At 34.5% G+C, this 24433-nt stretch overlaps 1 protein-coding gene across 10 annotated transcripts in view; it reads right to left on the bottom strand.

The window, feature by feature from the left end:
* Positions 1-24433, bottom strand: part of LOC111063162 (protein jim lovell) — a 144085-nt gene that overhangs the window by 30433 nt on the left and 89219 nt on the right. For 6 of the 10 annotated variants that reach the window (XM_039441237.1, XM_039441264.1, XM_039441271.1 and 3 more), the window contains one exon: positions 17881-18249. The exons of the other annotated variants lie outside the window; for them this stretch is intronic. In XM_039441237.1, coding sequence (XP_039297171.1) covers positions 17881-18033 — 153 coding nt within the window. In that variant the 5' untranslated portion in view covers positions 18034-18249. The remainder of the gene's footprint in view (positions 1-17880; positions 18250-24433) is intronic. 10 annotated transcript variants of the gene reach the window in all.

Below are 24433 nucleotides of genomic sequence, written 5' to 3'. Positions count from 1 at the left end.
TTGAAATATACTGTTTCAAGGCTGCTTAAGTAATATCATAATATTTTATGATTACAAAGACAAAACTGTCATCAATTTGATTATATAATTAATTACAACTGTACTGTATAGTTTTGATTCATCAAGCAACAAGTGAACAAATAAAACAGCTAAACAATCAGGATTGTTTTTCTTATAATAAGTGCTGAGGTCTACAGACTACCTACAATGTCCAGTGAGTATGGAATGTTATATTGAATTCTATACTCACCTACAATGTACTCAACCTCTACTTGTATAAAATCTCTCTCAATGTTGTATGGAAAACAATTAGAGGCTATCGTGTAGATTGTATGACTTCCATGACATGTGATAACGCTTTCATGACACGTTGAAATATTCAAATCCGCCATCTGAAGCTTTCAACAACATGTTTCCTCCATGAAGGCTCGTCTTAATCTCGTTTTCACCTTATTGCACGGATTTAAAAATCAAATCCCACTCGCTGACTGAAGCCTTGGTACTTAGCATTCAAATCGGCTTCTTTCTCAGAGCTTGCTTCCTACGAGCCTCATGCCTCGGGGTTTACTGAAAGACGATTTTCCCTTCTCAAAGAGACGATTTCCCACTAATTTTCTAGGGTTTTGGACAATGAGTACATACCTAGACTCCATTGAATTGAAATGTATACATGGAGATTATTATGACACTACAGGATTCTTGTTTATGTAAATTTCTTGTCATACATATTACTGTATTTGTCCATAAATTTCTTGGCATACATCTTACTGTATTATTTGTCCATAAATTTCTTGTCATACATCTTAATGTATTTGTCCATAAATTTCTTGTCATACATCTTACTGTATTATTTGTCCATAAATTTCTTGTTATACATCTTACTGTATTATTTGTCCATAAATTTCTTGTCATACATCTTAATGTATTTGTCCATAAATTTCTTGTCATACATCTTACAATATTTGTACCAGTGAGTCGCCGAGCTGTAGAATTCACTCAAAATGCCGCGGATACTCTGTCAGCTGTTCTATAGGAATATTTTATGGGATCTATTCACAAAATTCGATAGGAATTTCACTTGAAAACTAGAGAAAATATCATTCGCAAATTGAAAAAAATAAAATAGTTTCAACTAGGTTTAATAGACAAAGACAAAGAGAAAAAAGAATAATGGAGAAAACAAACAGAATGAAGAAGAGAGAAAATCATGGATAACATTGATAATAATTATAGAGGAAGGCGTAACGAAGACGTAACTAGAAGTTGGGTCGATAAAGTTCGTCTGTTCTCAAGTAGTAGCATATGAGCGTGCAATATTCATAAGAGCCGTCCAGTGGCGGGTGGGGCTTCAAAACGAATGGAAGAAGAAAATAAGTGAGAAAGCGAGAGAAAAATAGAAGAAAACGAACAGCGAAGAGTTGTAGTTGAAGGGTTAGTTCAGTTCAGTTGTTCATTCGGGGTACATAATGAATGCACAGCCAGCTATTATCGATTGTTCCTACTGTATGCTTCTTCGTTTTCTTCTTCTATTCCTCTTTATTTCACTCGACGATTCATTCTGTCTGAACCTCTCTTGCTTGGTCCCCGACCCTGGCCCTTCTTGCCTCAGTGGCACGCACTAAGCTAAGCACTACCCACTGCCTCAACATTAAATAATAATTCTGTAATGATGATTTCAAAGTATCAGTGCTTAGTCTTCTATTTGCTCACAATATGCACTATACTAAGCTGCTGATAATAATTTGTTTTGTAAGAACTTGTGCTTCTCTTGTTTAATGCTTCCAGTAAAACATTCTGATGTATGAATCTTATGAATGGAAATTAATAAAACCAGCATCAAAATTTCATTGTCGGAAAATTAGAACTATTAGTTAAATTAATCCAACAGTATTGGATTGTTCTGCTAGAGCGACTAGCACCACCAAAAATTCTTACTAGTCATAGTCAAGGCTTGTTGCAAATTGAGACTGCTACATAAGCTAATATCTTATGATATAATATCATAGGAAAATATGAAATAATGTGTTGTTTCGTACAATAAACTATGAACTGGTAGATACGTCTAGCGATTTGTTAAGCTTGGTGAATCCAAGATCATATGACTGTAGAAATAAAATTCATAGTCTCCTATTACAACATTTTAAGTAGACTAGAATTCAAAGATTGAATCCAGTTCGTCGGTTGCCTCTTTCTGGAGTTTCTACTGTTTCTACTGCACCTCATACCCAAAACATCATTTAAAATTGAATTACAATGAAAATATATTGAGATTGAGAAAGATCTTCAAAAGATGATTGGCACTGGTTTCCACGATGGAGGAGCCTGTCAACTGGTATGTCTTGTACTTTTGTGAATAAACTTATGAACTAAAGTCGTAATTGAAGTTATTCCACCTTGAATGGAACATAAAGTTGGTCCACGTATAGATTTCCTCAGCACATGAACCAACCTCGACTAGCATGCAGCCAAGATATTCCAAAACGTCAAAATCTAATCACCGGCAAAAATTACAACAACTTCTCACATTATTTCATAATCCACTACGAGTACTCTCAATTCTCTGAGGAACAAACACTTTATTAGAGAAGGAGGATCAAATACTTCACATATTTTTCCCGTCAGGATTTGGGTTCATATTTTGACTCATACCCATACTAGTTCACCGTCCTCTATCTCTCTCACATGCACACACACACTTGTACGAGCCAGTTCAGAAAGGTCGATGGTCGTGAGAAAGAGGAGTTAACAAACTGTTTTTAGGCTGCAGTGTGTAAGTAACTTTATTACCACATGTATTTTTATGACCGCTCCTGTGAAGGTTAACCTCTCAATATAAATCCATGTTTTTGCTAGTGTATTTATACAGGGCCACTGCTGACGTTCAAATTGTTTCAACAGAAGCTTTAACTCACACGAGTTCACCACTAAACAAGAACCTTGTATCCATGTGAACACAATAGTTCAATACAACATTCAATTTCAAATAGTTTTAAATTTTTGACAACGATAAACACAGTGTACGTTTGCCTAAAATTCAATACAAGAGAATGTTATACGTTCAACTATCAACCATTCACTAAAAATTGAAATAATATTGTGGTGTGATTTCGTGAAAATACGATAGCCTACATTATTTCAAAACAAATCGTTGTTAGTAAAATTTTTGAGTAGGTGATGATGAGATAGGTAACGTTTGTAAGATGAGTGTATTTCATGGGAACTTTGAACTTGAATTCATCGGTGAGCTTTCAAGACATCATGCAGGATGAATGAGTGCTTCTATCATAAGAGAAACTGACCGAATTAAGTCCGATATACTGGGTTCCTTATCGTTTAGAAGAATTAGAAATGGAATGAACATTCCTCTCAAATGACATATAATTCGATTCATTATGACAGATACGAAACGTAAAATTCTTGAAAATTTTAGTAATGAGAATTACTGTATTACTGAATTTGAGTTATACGAAAGATCGAGTGGTGCTCAAGTAGATCATCACCTCTAGATTTCATTGTCAATCCACAGAAATCAACTTACAACTCACGAGAATCTCAATCCATCCATCAACAGTCAGTTGAATCCGTTTGCAAGTTGATTTGGGAATCAAACCATGTTTCGGATTTAAGTAATCAATCAAATATGGGATGATTATAAAAATATGAGTTATATCAGAGATTCGTTCAATTGTATGCTCTGATCAGGTCTGACTGTCACATCACCCCATTAAAGAAATTCAATACAATAACGAAAAAATGAAAGAATGAAAATGATATCATGCACCAAAAACATACGATATTCTTCATGCGACATATCTTCTTACGTTGATTATCTGTTTGAAGAGGAATGGTAGTGTATAATTCTTGAGGAGGGTTGCTGACAGCAAAAATACGAAAAGCTGGGATTGAGGGTTGTGTATGTGTGTAGGGCTAAAGACGACAGAGATCGTTGAACTTGGGTAGAAAGAGAAAGTTTTCGGGATAAGTGGGTCCTTCTTGTTTTTCCGCCCGGGGCGCGCTAAAGAAAAAACCGAAGGGGAGCGTCCTGTCTGTAGTGGTGCAGGTTGGCGGGGAAGTGGAGCATCCTCTCTACTTCGACATTCTATTCAGGAGTTGCATGGCGCGTATGATATTATGAAGGGAGGTCGTCACACAGCACACAGGGGCCGTGAGCCATGTTTTAATTACATTGATTTTTCGTGGGCGAAGTACACACACAGTAGTGAAGTGCTCTATGGTGACGTCACACGGACCAATCCAAGCCGCATTTCAATGCATGATCCACTGACGACTTTCGTCGTTACGTGCACAGTTCAACTGCAGTCCTGCTCTTCTCTTCTCCTTATCTGATTTATTTTTTATAGCCTCAATTTTTCTCTTCAACAGTCTGTTTCTCTATTTATTATGCACTTTTCACTGGTTTCGTTGTGGTTATAACTTCCAGTTGTATTATTCTTGAACAGATATTTACTGGTTATATTATTCTTGACCAGAAGTATTTAATTCAGTATGTCTCATTTACTGTGAATTGTATAAATAGTAGCGAGTTGGGAGGAGAATCACCTGAAACCAGGATAGTATATTCTATACTACCGTTTATTATTGTCTATGGTGTATATGATAGATGGTATATACGGTAGTATTATCTCTGGTGTCACGAAGATAATGAGAAGGGGAAGGGAAGTAAAAAAAGGAGAGAAGTCTATGTTACTTATGACTTATAAGAAAGATAACGTTGAGCAACAAAGAGAATAAGATAAGGGAAGTTAAAAAAAGGAGAGAAGTATATGTTACTTATGACTTATAAGGAAGATAACGTTGAGCAGCAAAGAGTATAAGATAAGAGGAGGGGAAATTGAAAGTTGAGAATAAAGAAGGGAATGAAAAAGAATGACAATCAGGACGAATGAGAACAGCGAAAATGGGGTGAGGAGAAGAAAGTATGAGGAACAGGATAGAATGACGGTAATAAGTATTGTTGGAGGTTCAATGCAAGTAAAAGTGATTGTGCAGAAATGGATGGAATCTGCAAAAAAGTTATTGAGGATTAGAAATATGCGAAATATACAAAGTGGGGGACAGGTAACATGTGATTGAGAGAAAGGATAGTTTGAAAATTAGAATAGTAATATTTCTTTGGTAATGGACAAAATAAAGATGTAGGAGAATTCGAAGAAGGGAATGTGAAAATACCAAAAAAAAAACAAAGAAGGAAGAGAAAAATACAAAAATGGTGATAAGAAAAAGATAAACGATGAATGAACAGGGATAGCTGGAAGCAACTCTCGAACCGTCTCGATCGCTCCTCGTTAATATTCATAACGCTGCTTTTATTTCTGAAGTCATCATCCTTGTCTCACAACTGTTGACGCGAACGCTCTCTTTCTCTTTCTCTCTCTCTCTCTCTCTCTCTCTCTCTCCTCTCTCTCTCTCTCTCTCTCTCTGACTGAGCTGTTGTCCAAGTTCCATTGTCGTCCATGTCCGATTAATTGCTAAACTTGTTCAATTTGCGAGTCGGCAGGTAGTTTCACCAGTAAAAACCGTATTGGCATTGGACTTTTTGTAAGCGGTGATTCCATTTAAAATTTGAATCAATCAATAACTTGTATACAGTTTGTTCACAAGAAGTATGACTCGATCCTCCTATGTAATTTCCAAGACTTGCTTTTTGGGTTATTTGAAAACAATTCAATATTGGATAATTGATTTGACCTGACTGATTCACTATTCACTAATTACTGTTTTTTGATAAGTAACACGTTGGTATGATGGTGTAATAATGTCGGGAATTATAATGAAGCGTAATACACTACAGGATGATTTATTTGAACTGAGTGATCCTGCAATCCCCTGTTGGCCAGCTAGTTCCGAATTCGGCAATATTCTTGTATTGATTAAAGACTTTTATCGTGGTAATAAATAAATGATGTGATACGGATAGTTCCAACAAACAAAACAGCTTCACACAATGGTATACTTCACAAAAATGCAATCCTCAACACCATCATTGATCCAGGAGTTAACAACTATTCGTACATTAAAAAAGAATGAATTTTAAGCTGCATACTAGGAACATCAATTTACCTGGAAATTGATTTGTATAGAAAAGTATCTAGACCTTTCTAGAAAACATTTTGAGTCAAATCCTCTGAAAGGAAAAAAACGATTTCCCTCAATCTCGTGAAGTTTGAATTCCAATAATGTTTGAGAAAAGTAGTGTAGAAAGTGGAAAAAGTGAGAAAAAACATATTGAGAAATCATAAAGGGTCTTTGTGATAATTGAACTTTCTTTCTAAACTACCTGGTGGAAATAAAAATGGATATTTACCAACGTTTTTGAAAAGTGCTCCCTGCTATCCAATTCTTCACAACAATAGAAGCTATCAATAGCTGGTTATATAAGTGGCTATAAAAGGAGCCGGGGCCAGCTCACGTGACACTCACATGTCATATACTCACACAAGTATTGATGTATGAGTTGAGCGTGTGTGAGGTTGAGGGTGAGGGTGTGTGAGGGTAAGAATTGCGTGCGTGTTTAGTTTCACCTGGAAGCGAACCATACATGAATTGTGCTCGGATCGATCCGCTCTTTCTCCACCTAACATTCTCATACCAACCAGTTATAGCAATTATTATTGACTTAACAGCCTTTAAAAACGGTAGGCAAGGATTGACTCAAGTAAGTTGAAAATAATAATGCGTATTGCTACTAGTATTGAGATCTCACCGCTACTGGACGTTGCTCGGCTACTCGCCGCTACTAGTAATTTTTCCACACAAATTTGTGGCAACAGACTGGACATAATTTATTAGAAATAGGGTTGGAAATTGTAATCGCTATGAATAAGTTTTGAAGACTGTTGAGGAAAGTTGATTCTCCCGAACTCAGACTACTTCGATAGCTTATAAGAAAGGGAATTAGAATATCATTATAGAAATCTACACCCCAACAAATCCCAATACTCTCATATGCAATAATATTGATCAAACAATAACCAATAAGGCTAAAACTGCATCCAGCCAATCATAGAAATCAGAAGTCTGTTCAAAAAATCAACATTCCCAAATCCAAAACAATCATAATCTATAAATATTTTCTTATTCAGCTAACCAATTCAGAGCACAGGGTTCAAAAGTCTACGGGAAAGCTTGTGACTACCCAGTCATACCGAGTGCGCAAAGTGGCTTCAGCCATCAAACTGAATGTGAAATAATTTATTTTCAAAACTAGACAGAAAAAATTTTACGGTTCTCGCTATCAAATCGAATCAAATTCTTTACTCGCATTTATATTCAATTACATTTATTTTTAAAACATGTGAAGAACTGAAATTTTTTATTCAACTATCGTTCTGTAAAAACTTAAAATAAGCATGTTTAGTTAAACAGTCACAAAATGAATAGATAAACGAATCAGCATGCGGCTGGAGAACCCATTAAAAAGTTAATCAGTGATCCATTTATAATCTATAATATTTTCATGGAAGAAATTGGCTTATACATGTACGGGATGGGAAATACACGATTGACGCATCATCAGTTATGAACTATAGTCCGTACAAAATTACTTTTGACTTGGAGGGACATGCGCAGCAGAGAAAGGTAGGGATAAAGAGGCGCGATGTTCCCATTCTGAGTTGGCCAGCGTTCTCTAATAATTTCTAGTGACTGTACATGTGCTCATGCTACACATGCGAAGTTTCCTGTCTGAAAGTCGACTGAGTCTAATCGACAAATTGGTAACTGCGCTTCTACTTATGACACTGTAATTGGCTGATCTCCCTCCATTTTTCTGTGCCGCAAGTCAAAAGTAATTTTATACGGACTCTTATGTCCTGATGACGTCCTATAGACTGATTAACATTCAATTTTACATTAAGATCCTGATTCTATTCTTTCAATTTTACAATAGAGGATTAAAAGGAGAAAAAAAAACAAAAAAATCATGGCTATATTTTTTCTGGTTGTTGAGGAAAATGTACCTGAATATTGGAAATTTTAACACTGTTGGTATAGGAATTTGTGAACCCCCTTAAGTTCCTGATTCTACGAGGATGATTATAGGCCTATTTTCATTCTTATTAATCAATCAATTTTAATTCAGTAATAGAAACAAATCTATTAAATTTGTGATTCAAATTTTACGCATTGATCAAAGCCCAACCAATCAGAGCTTACTCCAAGTGGTTCCGTGGCGAAATTGGTAGATTCATGAATGAAAGGTTGTGGATTCGTGACCAACCAAACTATTTATTTTTTTGCTGAAAATTTTCAACTCTAATGAGCATGTAATTTTTCTTTTTTTCACTCTAAATTATATTTTTGATGTTCTTGGACATTAAAAGATTGCATTTTACGACACAAAATTTTCCTCGGTGCAAAGCATAACCTGCTAGTCATTAATGAACAGTAATTAAAATTTTCATAAATGAACATTTTTATCTGAGGGTGATGCTCCAATCTTGTGGGCAGGCAATGGTTGGGAAAATGGTGGAAGAAATGTTTTCGATAACTTTCGAATTACAATGAAATAATTTGAATATGTGATAATTAACGAAGTTGACCTTCATAGTCCAGTCAATATAGACATAAAAAAGGGGGCGTTCTTGCAATTTATATTGAAGTTCTGATTTTTTAATATATTATTTGGGTACATAAGAGAAGTCCAGAACCAATTTCTTCATGCAAAATTTGCTTGTGCTAGATACAGGGTGGCCCAAAAACCTCGTATTTTCGGCTCATTTTCCAGTTTTCAGCTATTTCTGTCAAATCTCGTAATCAGACTGAAAAAAAGATTATCTTTAAAGATTAAATCTTTTTTCTAGATTATGAAATTCTGAATAAAATGAGATCATTCGGAACTCTCTATCTCCAATGAGTACTGAGTTATGATTTTTCAAAAATGAGTGAAATTTGAAGAAAAAATCAAATTTGATAAATTTTAGTTTTTGATCAACAATATCTTCCGATTGTTACCATTTAGATGTATAATTCAAAATCCCTCTGGGCATATTTTTGTGCTCTACAATCTGAGAACAGGTAGATCGCTCTATCTCATATGGCTTTCCAGGTAACTTACACCTGACAACAACGCCCCTTGTATTGTGACAAACACCCAATTTTCAGCTTCAACCATCATCACCAACTACATGGTCTTCACATTGATATTTTGCACAATGACATAAGTTGTTCATAAGATTATGTTCTATGAGAATCACCCGATAGATGCACTTCATTACAGTATATCCTAGTGGAGAGGCGCGCTTAAGGACACCTCAAGGATCAAAACACTTATAACTTCTGACACAATGCTCAGATTCCATCGTGCTACACTTTATCCTTCTCGGCTCTTCAAGGCAGTCCAAAATTATGCATCATAAGTCAAATTCAGTGGGAAAGTGGAAGATTTATTGTTGAGTGTACTTAAGCCCATATTCCAATACACAAAAAATGGCAAATTTCTATATTCAAAGCTATGTATCTCGGTAACCCCTTATTATAAAAATCATTACTTGATTTTGAAATGTACAATATAATTTCCTCTTTCACCTGCTGTGAACGATTTATTGAAAAATATAGATATATCGTAGAGTGAGTTTTGATTGTTGAAAAAAATCAGGAAATTGTAGATATTTTTTCATATTAATGGTTTTGGCAGTACTATGATAGGGAAAAGTGATTCAAGATGGATTTTAGACAACTGAGCTCGTAGAGGATGAATTTATCTACAATTTGGAATCAATCGAGAGTTTCTATGATATATCAGACTCGTTTTAGAAACACTTGATCAACAGTAAAATCACGGAAAAATGTAAAAACTGAAATCGCAATTTTTTAAATCTTCTGTAACTTTCGAATGATATTGGAATTGAAAGTATTATTAATTATTGGAGTGCGTAGAGGGGGACAATTTTCACATCCTCAATAGATTTATGAATTTTTTCAGGAGTATTTCAAAAGACATACAGCTTTTTTTTGTGTATTGGAATATGGGCTTACGTACACTCAACAATGAATCTTCCAGTTCAAATTCGGTAGCGAATTTGACTTATGATGCATGATTTTGGACCGCCTTGAGGAGCCGAGAAGAATAAAGTGTAGCACGATGAAATCTGAGCATTGTGTCAGAAGTTATAAGTGTTTGAAATTTTGATCCTTGAGGTGTCCTTAAGCGTGCCTCTCCACTAGGATATACTGTAATGAAGTGCATCTTTCGGGTGATTCTCATAGAACATAATCTTATGAACTTATGTCATTGTGCAAAATATCAATGTGAAGACTATGTAGTTGGTGATGATGGTTGAAGCTAAAATTAGGTGTTTTTCACAATACAAGGAGCATTGTTGTCAGGTGTACCTGTAAATCTATATGAGATAGAGCGCTCTACCTGGTCTTAGATTGTAGAGCACAAAAATATGCCCAGAGGGATTTTGAATTATACATCTAAATGGTAACAATCGGAAGATATTGTTGATCAAAAACTAAAATTCATCGATTTTAAAAATCATAATCAGTACTCATTGGAGATAAAGAGTTCCGAATGATCTCATTCTATTCAGAATTTGATAATCTAGGAAAAAGGCTGGAGCAAATTTTTCTGTCCGATTACGAGATTTGGCAGAAATAGCTAAAAACTGGAAAATGAGCCGAAAATACGAGGTCTTTGGGCCACCCTTTATCTAGCACAAGGAAATTTTGCATGAAGAAATTGGTTCTGGACTTCTCTCATGTACCCGAATAATATATTAAAAAATCAGAACTACAATATAAATTGCATGCACCAATGTATATAGTGACTGGACTATCAGTGGTCACCTGACCAACAGGAATGCCTAGCAGCTGTCACTTATCCAATTTGAGAGATTAGACGGAACGCCATTCATGTCGGCTAAATTATGAAGAGAATGACAGTGAGATAACGACAGTGATAATGAGACAGTGACATACTATTACACACTGACTGTGTGTAATAGTATTAATACTATCGATCATTACTCCAATGAAATGATGATGGTCTGAATGATGAAGATGATGGTCTGATTTGGTGATGATTACTCCAATCGAATTTCTATTGTGTTGTTGTAATTCTATTGACCTTACTTTTTATGAACTAGAATGATTCAAAAAATGTATTGTTGAAGTTATCTCAATACAATGGGTTCTGAGATCCCTTAAGTTCAAGAATTCGACGATTCCTCGTGACGTGATCTGACCGTCTATCAAGTGTGTGGAAATGCTTAAAAAGCTAGAATCATAAATTGAGCATATTCTCATAACACATCGTGTGTATCTTAGACTGAATTATACTTTTACAAAAACATTTTGTGTCTGTCATATTTGACAGAACATACTAGGTTTTTTAAATTACCATAACTCACATCTACGCATTTCATTCAGACTATACAAGTATATATGCAGTAATCGATAATAATTATATCGTGATAATATATAAATAATATTATATTGTGATACTATATTGTGATAATATATTATGAAAGACTTTCAATCTAACAGTATTGGAAAACAAGCTACTACGTTACTATCTAATTTTTCCTTATAACACAAATCTATTCACGGAGCTAGGCCGTCACATTGATAGTTTGCTTCGTCTGTCCCGAAAGAACATCAATCCATCAACTAGATATCGATTCCATTTGCACATTCATCATAGCACAATGTTGGCCATTTTCCCGCCCTAGATTCGGGTCCAGGAAGGGCGAGCCTCACCACCGCAATACATATCATCAGTTTCCGATTCGAAGAAGAAATTAATCTTGGGAGACAGACTGAGAGAGAGAGAGCTGAGAAGTTGGTAAAATATTTGTATAATGAAGCTGTACGATTCGTTTCGTTGGCAGAAATTGGGTTATGGAAGTAAGTCGTCGTTGTCTTCGTCATCATAGGTTGTAGCCAGTGTCTGTTCCATCTCTAGAATAGGTGACAAGGAGGAGAGTGCGATGTATGTGTCAGGGAGAGTGAGAGAGAAGAGTGAGCGTGGGAGAGTGCTGTGAGCTGAGCATGTCTGGGAAGATAGCAGCGGCAGAGTGCAGAGGAGACGTTAATGCTGGAACGAGAGAGACGCCGGGTGGGGCACGCCCACTTTTGATACAGGTGTACGCCAATGGTCGAGCTGCGACCGCCCCCCGCCCCTTGCCCCCCCAAAAAGCCCCCCTTGTACCCCTTCGCAAGGGCACCGCGCCCCCTAGCTGCGATCATATTTGCGACTGCTAAATAATAATAATTTTTCTTCGTTTTTGAGGGTGTGGATCAAGTGAGCAAATTAAGCTTGTCAAATATTGGCGCTCTCTCGATTGTTTGCTGAAGGAATTGGAGATTGAGATCCTGCAGAAAGATAGCCGATCAATGATAAGAGGAAAGTATCACAAAATTGACGAATTGTGAAGAATTTCACTAATGGACTGTGGGCTTCAATCATTTGGAATAATATGAAAAGTATTCTCTATACTGAGATGAATAGTTTCTTAAATAATATGCTCGTATTTTTAAATAGGCTCATGATATTTTGGATCCCTAATAGATATTAATGAAGTGATAACATTATTTTATTTGATACCTAGGATTAATAATAATTGTGAATAAGTTTAATACATGACTGAGAAACTACCCGCCAAGTTATTAGAAGAACTATCAAATCAATCTATTAGAGAGGAGCATCACTGAATAATGAATCTATCTAGCAAAAACGAATCTATGCTTTACGCTAAAAAAGTATTATTCCGTAGGCAGGTAATAGGTAATGCAATTTACTAAACGAATGCAAAGTTCAAACAAGATATTGTACGACAAAAATTCATGAAACATTTAGGAGATCCATGACAAGAGAATAAGTCTTATCAGCTTGAGGCTTCCATGAGAGAGCAGAACGGAAACTTTGATTATTCCATAATAAGGAAGGACAATGAAAAACCAGGCTCATATTATAAGTTTAGCGATTTTCTGTAGGAGCTGGTTAGGCAAAATGCTAAGCATACAAACAGTACATTCGTTGCCATACTCAATAATGATCATACTTTATTATTACAATAAACGAAAACCGATTTCTGCAGTTATAAGTGTCAACACTCTACCAAAATGGTGCTGTTATAAAAAATTTGAATGAAAATAATATCATTTTTCTGTGAAGTAAATATTTTTTGAAAACTGTTGTATAATTATATCCTTCAGAAGCAAGGTACTTATCAACACAAACGAGCCTTGAAATAATGAATTCAACTTCATTCAATAAAGGGAGAAATATGGAGAGGTTTCAACAAATTTCAAGTATGCCACCAAAATCCTATTTTCGACTTCCTTAAGTTTGTAACAGTATGCTATACTCCAATAACTGCTGAGACTGTGTATCCAATAAACATGCGAGCCTTGAGTAAGATAGGACATGGCGTGTGAGAAATTCGTTCAGAAAAATTAGATTCATAATTGATATTATTTTACATATTAAATTTCCTGTCTTCTGCTGAGACTACAAGTGTAGCGTGCTTGAAGACAGTAAAGAAGAATGAATTCAACTCCCAAAAATGTATCAACTGAAACAATGAGATTAGTATTCTAAATTATTAGAATGGAGAAACAGCGGTCAAGATGTATAGCACTTAGCTTGAGAATAGTGGATTATACCGTAAGGTTCCTGAAATATGAAAATATGTTTTAGAATTAGCAATTTATAATGATGAACATGTATGTTGATTTTCAGATTTGTGATTATGGAATACAGTGGGGAAAAGTGGATAGATAGAGGTACAATGGATAATAATTCATTTATACACTACAGTATAAAACCGATTGGATTTGTGGTGTAACATCTTGAAATTTATAAAAATCGATCACCGCAATATCATTAAAATATTTCAATTTCAGATACGGTCTTCTATTCGATAACAGTGAGCATTTAGGAAAAAGTTTGTTTTTTTAGAACAGTTAAGCTGCGTTTACACCAAAGTTATTAACAAAATGTTCATTTCTCCGTCCTTATAGATTCTTTTAGATTAAATATAACTTATCATACACATGATGAACATTTATGTGTATGTCAAGTTCCGTTCAATCTAATAGAATCTATAAGGACGGGAAATAAAACATTTTGTTTATAACTTTGGTGTAAACGCAGCTTCACACTTTTCCGTCGATTAATCTCATCGGTATATCCAGTGTTTGGAAACCAAATTGCGGAGACGAAAAAACTTCGACCAATGAAATGTTGTTCCCATTGACATTCCATTCCAAAGAGGCTGGCAATCACGAATTACTTTTATTAAGGAGTTTGATCAATAGTTTTGACCGTTTACATCCATCAAATATTTCTTATTTTTCCTGACATTTTTTTGCCATAAAGTGAAGTATTAAACTTGAAAACAAACTTATGAGCATAATGACTCGAAAACTTTATTGGAGATGTTTCAACCTCTTTTTTATTGGAAGCTTTGGATTTTTACTTCATAACAATATCATTCTTTAGATTCTAAAATGTTCAGATTTCTCTGATTTAGTCCATCAATGCTAGATTTTTCAATTTTTAATTTTTTGAAATTCATTAATATGAATACAATACTAAACAGATTGAATACCGTACTAATGTGAATGTTTTTGTGAATTTTCTGGCTTCAAATTTATCAAGTTTTTTAATATTTTTCAATTTATTAATGCATTTTCAAGTGTAATAATAATTTGTTTCATCTTTCTGATCAACCGAGATACAAAATTTTTAGTATAATGTATATTTGGACTGAAAATTTTTGTGATCTTTATAAAAGTGTTTTCATAACCTCATTTGGACTATTTTTATCAAAATTAGGGAGAGGAACAGTTTTGGGTTTATCCTGTTGATTCTCTCCCAATCATTAATTTGATGATGTGATTAAGGAATGTAATAATAATAATAATTGAATTGAATACTAAACAGAACGTTCACAACCATCCAATGCATATTACAGCCAAAACGGGTGTATTCAGGAACTATAAAAATGATTTAAGATACACCAGCGTTGATACTGCGTGTAAACGAGTAGACCCAGGCTCAAGCGAAAGCTGAAGTTAAAAGTTTGGAATCAAAGGCGGGTTGGAGAAGTTCGGGTAGTTTTTTCATGGCTGTTGTGGGAGCCAGAGCCAGGCGTGTGCTCTGTGGAGTGTGGACTACTATACACGTAATGTGCTATTACTCGCTCCAGCAAAACTTTTAGTTTCTAATAAATAGGTTCACATGCAGTGCAGTGCAGTGCTGAGGCCACACTAATTCACGTCACTATGCAGAGTTCCAGCGCTATAAATCATCGACATGAATTTATTATTATCTGCTTGTGATAGAGAAGGGCATGCGAGATGAGGAGAGAAAATGTAAATGTTACAAGTAGAGTAAGGAAGGGTATTGCTTAATAAGCTAATCTGAATAAAAGATTGAATGATTTGAATGATTAATGGAATAATAATACGAATCTACAAATGAGATTGCATGCTTTACATTATACAATAAATGAAAGTAGTATACATTATTATTTGGAATAGAATACTAATCTGTCAGAAAGTTCAGAGTTGGATTTACACTGGAATGTGTGAGTTAATAGAGAAGACTATCGTTCCAATTTGTGTGTCCAATATTGATGAAGCTCATTGAATAATAAATTCTTTGTTCAAATAACTAACGACAGAGAGTCTTTAAATGAACATGATCTCTCATATTTTCCAATCATTATGATCAACATTGATAAATATCTGAATAGTGAATCTCAAAGAATAGAAACTTGAAAGTGAGGTAGGTTCTGTCACTCAAATGAACTGCAACCAAAACTTAACTATATAATAAGACAAGAAGATCAATAAGTTTGTGAGCTATGTTATGTGTAAATATTGATTATAATCATAAGAAACAGTCCAGTTCTGGGATAAGGAGAATATGAGAACCTGAGATGTATCAAATAAATGATCGATAATCGATTGTTGATATAGTAGTTCATCAAAAGTTATGTAATAACTTCACATGTTATGTAAAAAGTTATTTGAAAGTTAAAAAACAATTATATATTTAAAACTCTCAGATTAACCCATTTTACGCACAATAAAATGTCATGAGAAGCGAAAACACTCGAACTATGTTTTCATTATCTTATGGAGTCGTGAATGATCTTAGCAAAGTGAACTTAGCTCACAATAGACTGGTAATTTTTGTCTTCTTGTTCAGTAAAATGAGCTCTCCACAAACACGATATTATTCCCGTAGGACTCAAGGACCGTAGGACGAATGTACTTCCGAGTCACACTTGCACAGAATAATGATTAATGCAGAAGAGCAAGAAGTGAGTAGATAAAAACAATGCCCATCCACCACGAGTAGGCCACAACCTCAGTGGATCAACCCCACATATTATTCCGAATAACCCGCGGCGATCTCGACATTCGACTTTTCGTGATAGGACCCACCAGAGGAAACTTTATCTGAGCCACTTCTCAGCTGGCACTTTTCAACTTTTAAATTCAACTCGAATGCTTTATCGCTGCTCAGTTGCTCTTAATAATGCCTTCCACAATGAAACACCAATAATAAACCGAATTTTATTCGATGCCATGGACAATAATTCTTGTTTCCCCACTTGGCAGTTAAAAACTATTCCCCAGAGAGAGATTGCGCCAGTAATTGCAGGAAAGGTCAGCTTCGAGTAGGAAGGAATTACTGTCAATTTACTGTTGATAACGGACAGTTTTTTGACATGAAGTATCCTAAATAATAAAAGCAATCCATAGAGAAATGCTTTTGATCAATGCATTTTGAATTGAACATTATTGGAGAGTAAGTATTAATTCATTCCTACATATTGAATAGAATATAGAACGTGATACAGAAACATGTTCTTCAATAATAATTATACAGCATGGACTCTTGGAAGAAATGTTCGATTTGAAGATAACAGAGCTTAAATAGATATGAAATATGAACTAAAGTGATAATATAAACTTCGATATAATTCCAAATGGAAATTAGTCTTGAATTATTATGTAAAAAATATTAAGGCCTTTCTCTAAAACATATGGTTAATTGGTTAAGTATCTTATGAATGTTTTTTTTAATTAGAAAATTGACATCCAACAAAGACATATTCATCTGATGCCGCATCTTGTTAGTTTGCCAGCATTATTTGTCAAATTCCCATGCATGAAACTTGATTGATGTATATCTATTGTAATAGAAGTGTATGCTTCTTAAATAATGTTATCACACATGCTCAGTCTACAACTCAACCATACAACATTTTGACAATATATGATATCTCCTAAGTGGAATCACATCATTACATGCGTAAAAGTATTGTTGAGAATCAGAAGAAACAGAACCATCATACAAGATAGAAATATTATCAAGATGAACAATCATCATTCCAATTTCTTAAATAATTTACTGATGAATCCTCTGAGCGCACTCAGAAACTAACTACACAAACTATCAACAAAATACAACGAAAACCATTGCTCTAATTCATGCTTATGAAAATCTGATTACGAGACAACATGGAGAATATGATAAGAGATATTAAATGGAATATTACTAGCTCTTTTAGGAGTTATTTAAAATAACAAAATGACTCCTTGAATTGATTATTGATGTTCGTAGATCCATAAAATGTTTTATTGAGCTGTTAATCCAAGTATTTTTCAGCATGGGCTATCATTTGAAACATGAGGATCAAATAAAAATTGAGAATTTTCTGCAATATATCATGCACTGATAATGCTTCGGCTTTAAACATTTTAATTTATGATTCTATGGTGAATATAATAGTTTCAAAACGTATTGGATGCGATTGATAGACAGCCAGAGTGCAATGCAATACTCCAGCAGATTCACGTTCACATTGAATGAGTGGTTTGTCCGGCACTCACCTTGTTCATAGTAGTGTTGTACTTGTCGTCCATCATTCGTCGGTCTTGTCTGAGCCCGATACGTTTCTTTTGTGAGTGCGCGTGTGAGAGTCTGTGCGCCTGTGATCGCCTCCTAGAGCCTCTGAGAGCGGCTCGTGACACCGCACTTGACATTCTTGGCACATGCCCTGCTCTAGCTAGATCGATGTCAACCAATGTCACAACTAAATCATTACTTGTATCAACCAATCAAAAAGTTTTGTTTTCACTTGAAACAAGTTCTTTTTACTCCTCACACTTGTTCGATCGCTAAATCAGGGTTCTTTATAAAAGTTGCACTTTGTTGGCGTCATGAGGATGAAGCAGCTGTGTCTGGTTCACCGGTTTTGCCTACAAACCACAAGACAAAGTAGTCAGCTATTACTGTGAAGCATTCAAGGGACCACGAAACACAGGTTCCAATCTAATGCCCAATCAACTAGCATGCACCAGTTTGTCTCATTGCATTATTTTTCAACAATCGACTTTTGATTATCTTTCCTCCCCCAATCACTGACGCATAATAGTGATATAACAACTTGAAATTCTACTGTAATTTAGTCTCCATCCTGTGTTGTATAACTGAACTATGTTGCACGAGTTTTATAATACGATGTGAGAATGAAATAAATTGATATTACAAAATAGTGTCGAAACCACAGGAGGATAGAGAGGGTAAACATACATCTTGCAAACAACATAAAATTCGAGACCGATTGGATTCAAGATTACGCTGCCAACACATTACGATGCATAATAATATTGAATGAAGCGAAGAGAAAATTAATCAATGATCAATAGTAAAAGTCAAGAAAAGCCAGAAACGGAGTCAATTACGTATTGGGCTACCATGGAAAAGAAAAATAAGTAAAATATCGGGGAATTTTATACGCAGTCAATATCAAAAGTTAATTAATGGAGAAAATTTCAAACATAATAACTTCTTCCATAGTTTCTTATAAAAAAGGAGATAAGTTGATAAGTGAATATGAAATCCTATTTGAAAGCAGCATTCGAATTCAAGCCAAGTCATCATCAAAGTCCCTATCTAGTCCTTCTTCTACTTAGCACATACAATCTCACTGGATTAAATGGAATGAAATGTTAGGTGTGAGCTGAGTTTATATCTTCCCAATAACCTCATAAGAAATGAGACTGGATCGGATCTGATCTTTGTGTTTTTATTAATACTGTAATAATTCAGTTGAATCATCAATAGATTATTTAAAAAGTTCGAAAATTTTCAAATAAAAATACTACTGAGAAGATTAAATTACTAATGAGAAGATAGGCCTTTCACGATAAAAAATATTACTGTAGTAGTGTGGAGTGTAGCCTACGTGGTACTCTTCTATTTTCAAACCATTCAAAAATGCTCCAGTCTAGAATAATATTCATTTCTGGAGAGATTCAAGCTTGGCAATGGCTTTATCAATTCTTGAGCATCAATTCGTCGAAAAAGAAATTCATAGACCTTTCGCTATATTGATTTTGAGGTCAATGAAAAGTATGAATGAACAGATAATACAGAGGTCATGTAGAGACATTTGTAACAACTCAAATCTTGATCCCTTTTCTTTGATTATGAATTCGCCAACTCAATGCATGTTTTGATCTATTTCCCAACACTAAATCGTTAGAACATAATTTCATAACAAATTTCCAAATTGAAAAATATTTCAAACTCTGCAATCAATTTTGCTCTCTGAATAACTATCAAAGTCTTCAATTCACTGAATTCATGTATCACAGTATGAGAATAATAAAGATCATGATATAAGCCGAATTACGCGTAATTTTTATTGCTGGCTATAACACTATGAGGAAATTAGTTGAATTACATCAAACAATGACACATACAATACACAAGTAGTGATTTTTTCCTTCAAAGCAGTGGAATATGCAACCTTTCATATTTGTTAGTATGGTTCTCAAAGCTGAAATTAGATATGACATGGTGACAATACTCTCTGATGACCTCATATTCATAACTCAATCTAAGCAATAAAATTGCTAACTGGGCAGAGTAATGCAACAACACCAAAGAGTTATACATTTCACACGTGTTCTCCAATTTGAGAGTTGGCTTATTAAAGCTATCGGATCGAAGTGTATTCGGCATTATTTTGAAAATAAATTTTCCCACAGAAATGAAGGATCGAAACGGCTCATTTCTCTCATTTTCAAATAATATTGATATTATGCCCCAAAGTTTAGAAATCCTCAATGTAAAATTTCCAATTTGTATGGATTATAATGTAGAAAAAATTCGGGAAGTCTTCAATGATAATGTTCAATTTCAACAAAAGAGTAGCTCCTGTTCATTGATGACTTTCAATAATGAATAAAATCTAGAAAGGCTGAAAACATGATTTATAGCTTAGTAAACGCATCAAATTTTTTCAAGGATTATATCTTTCTATTGATTTGAATCTGATAAAAATATAATCTCTCCTTACTTCTTCTGTTTCCCAATTGAAGCAATTGTAATGAAGCAATTGTGATCGGTATCATGAGAATATTCATAAACTATTATTAAATTCTTTCAATAAACTATTATTGAATTCTCTTGGTACTGTTCATGAGAAACAATATTTCAAAAGTTATACCATAGACAAATAGAATTCACACTTGTATCCTTTCTGGATATACCAAGTACGTGTTACACTATAAAAAGAGGGCACCAAAGGTTTCGACAAGGGAGAATGACGATCCTCGAACAATCCAGCTTTTATTGGAGTTACTTGCTTCTCTAGTCATAACATTTATTAGAGTTAATTGCTTCTCTAGCCAATGCGTTAGAATGTGATGGATTGTGATACAGGAAATTTATTGAGAATTATTATGATAACACTATAATACATTTTTGATGTCTATAGAATCAATACGTAGAAAGAATATCCAGAATCAACCAATATTGTTAAATTATTCGTTCCAATCGTTTGTTTTTATACAATTCAGCATAGCTGCAGAATAACATAATAGAAATGTTGATCATATCTCGAATAATTCAGGACAAGTTTATCCCTTTATAAATCTCACTCAAATAATTCAATGATTTTCATCGGCAAAAATGAACGAGTATTCAACCAACAAACATGTCAGCCAATCAAACAACTCGAACAGGTGACACACAAAAAGTTCGTACGTTAAAAAGTTGGCTAACCTGAATCAAGCAACACGAGGGCCAATAGAAACACCTTTCATTTTTAGTAGGTAATATTAAAAAAGAGTGCAATGCGACAGCTAGCAAGCTATTGGTAGTATCCTGCATTGCGCTACATTTAAAATAACCAAGCAGCAGAAAAATAAGCAGCAAAAGGCACTGTTCCACTGTCATCCTGTCTTAATAATATGTGGCCTTCATACCTGGTCGCCTGCCCGTTCACATCCACCCACAAAACTTCACATTCAACTAGAAAACTCCAGCAAATATTTAAAACGACCGAGTCACACAATCCAACTCGTGTCTTTTTAAATACTTGGAGCAGTGCCTGTGTCGTCCCCCAACACGCAATTCCAGCTCGTGTTGCATGGGACTTTACTTTCCGTTATAATATTTCATGAGGCTATCAAAGGCGTAAAGTGGGCGGCGCTTTTATTTTATTGGCACACTGTGTAGTCATAGAAGGAAGGAATATCCGGTGTTATGGGTGTAAATTATAGAACAATCGGAAGTAGGCATCGCATGTTACGATTTCCTTGCTGTTAAACACAGCTAAAAAGTATGAGTTTGAAATCATGTGATAATGATTTTAATAAGGGTTATTCTGTAATTTAAAATAACAAGTGATATTATTTGATAATATGAAAATAATTATAGATGAAAATATGATATAGTGTAAGCGTAGAATAAACGGGATCATATAAACATGATCGATCAGAATGGAATGTACGATATTATTAGAAATGATTTATTATTGAACTCAAATTATCATGATAACTTGCTTGAATACCAATTCAATAGAAATGAGAAACAAGATTGATTTGTTTAAAAATTTTGAAGCATCTGAAGACCAGCCCAATGGCAAATCCAAAAGAGAAGAATAGAGAAAAATTGTATCGTTGAAAAATTATATTCATTTGGAAACAACACAGTAGAAAAGCGCCTATTCAGTATATTTGAAACAATGGTGTCACGTGACGTGTAGATTAGCAAGCTGACGGGAAGAAGCAGTTAGTTACTTGTGAATTCGAAATATAAAAAGATTGATTGAAGTGACATGAGATCAATCGTTTCCTATGATGAGCCGTCTGTCAATGAATATTTATATTTATAATTCCAAATATAGGATACCGTTTTTTCTTATTTTCAAATTAATTTAGTTTCCATCTCATGTTATTTGTTGACCTGAAGGTTAGGTGCAGGAGACAAAACTCGAGTATATCATGCATGTGGATGATGAGGCTCACTCATTCTTTATTGTAGCCTACTGAAAGAAATAAATATTTCCGATCCTGGTATAGTTTAAAGTAAATATATGAATAACTCTCACAGTGAAATATATTCGAGATTCAGCCAAGAGTTTTTCTTATTAGATGAAAAACAGCATTGGGCTTATAGTCGTTTTAATATTTTTGAAATAATTCTGAATTGGACATATTATTCTGAACATTTTCATGCTAACTTATAATTTAATAATCTTTTCTTGATATCTACACCAGATACTGAAATGATGTGGAGTTTTCCCATATCATTTTAAATGAGAATAAGATGTCATTTTCGCATGTTATTTTTAATTTATATGAACTAGTTTCCATGCTCAGGGCATCATCATCATCTTCAGTGTTACTTATGAGTTGAACTAAGAAATATGGATGAATGACATTTTGGTCGATCATCATCATAGTGAGTAATATAGTTCATAGTGTGATAGTGTAAAGTATTACAGTCTGTTGAGGTATGCCATCATGATATTGAGTAAATAAGAGTAGAGATGATCAACCAGAAAGTTCTCTATCCATATTCCTTAAGCTACCTGAAAAATACCACTGAAGTTGATGATACTTCTCAGGTGATACTCCCTCAATAATGATAGTTCCAAAATACACAATCGAGAAGACATTTATAGATAGGGATATTCTAACAGGAGCCTGATCTCATAACACCAGACAAATCACCAAAGTACCTTGGTTTTGCAGAACAAAACTTATTCACTTTGCAGCTTTACGGTTTGTTATTATTTGCGAATGTCTTCAAGGTTAGACGCGTCTGGTGTGTTAACGCAGAGTTGGATAAACGGTGGGAACCAACGACCCCTTTGATGGGGGCGTCAACATGCGTATATAAAGTGTGTTAACGTGTGACTGCGGGCGTGTGTGCGTGTGGGCGACAGTTTGGTTCACACATTCATTCACCCTTCCTCCATTCACACGCTCACATTTACACACACATACATCTCTACAACTTCCTGCCGGCAAACTTTGTTTCGCTAAACTTTAATCAGATCGCATATGTTTGAAACAATTGCACACTCTCGGTGATGAGCCCACTTAAAACGGTGTAACACTGTTTCATTCCATTCATTAATTGCCAGAAATTTAATTCATTAGCGATGTGAAATTACGGCAGAGCTTCGTAGATCTGGAGCAATTTAAATTTATTCATGATCCGAAATCCTAAAAGATCATAAGATTTGCCCGAAATAAAGTTAAGAGTGTTCAATTTTGTTACTTTTGAAAATCAATCCACTGAATTCTAATCAATAAAATAAAAGTGTTCCGACATACAATGGTTCAATACTTTTGCAGTAAAATAGACTGAAATCCTTGAAATCAGAATATTTAGCATTAATGAAGGAATGTGAATGAGATAGGAATAATTTCGAGGATTTCGATGTATGAGTTTTATGAAAAAGTTGAGTATGGATACAAAAACAGCACAATCAAACTGTTATGTCAGTACCTACGTATAACATCTTATCTATGGATTCTTTGATGTAGAAGTTTCTACTTTACAAGTAATAATGGTATTAGAGTAATCATAAATGGAGTGGATTTATGGAATTGATGAATAATTCTGTCATTTTCAACAAGCGGTATCTTCACAACGATTCTTATTTTTAACAAATTTAAACGTTAGAGAGAGACAGACATCAATATTACACTTTGCAACATCATTTCAATAAACTTTGAAGCTCCAGCTAGAAATTCAACTCTCAAATTACCGGTAGCCTAACCATTATTACGTGAACGATCAATGAATTCTTACCAATAAGGGTATAAACAGTGCATAAACCATGAATATTTTCAGACCACGAGAGGGAACTTCCAATGAATCAATTACGAAAACACTGATATTCTTGATGTGGGTAGAGACTACTGAAATGTTCATGACTAGTGAAGGCTTAAAATAGTATGGATTCGCTACAGTGACACTGAGAAAATAAAAAATCAAACTACAGTACTAGGATCCCGAATTGAAGAACAATTTCCGAAACAAAGGATTTCGAAAAATGTTGAATGAAATAGAGGGGAGGCTAATTGATAAAATAGAGGGCATGCTAGTTGATAGATAAAAATTTAATAATGACGC

Source organism: Nilaparvata lugens, chromosome 1, assembly GCF_014356525.2.
Source record: "Nilaparvata lugens isolate BPH chromosome 1, ASM1435652v1, whole genome shotgun sequence".
Classification (NCBI taxonomy): domain Eukaryota; kingdom Metazoa; phylum Arthropoda; class Insecta; order Hemiptera; family Delphacidae; genus Nilaparvata; species Nilaparvata lugens.
This window is presented reverse-complemented; position numbering and strand designations above follow the sequence as displayed.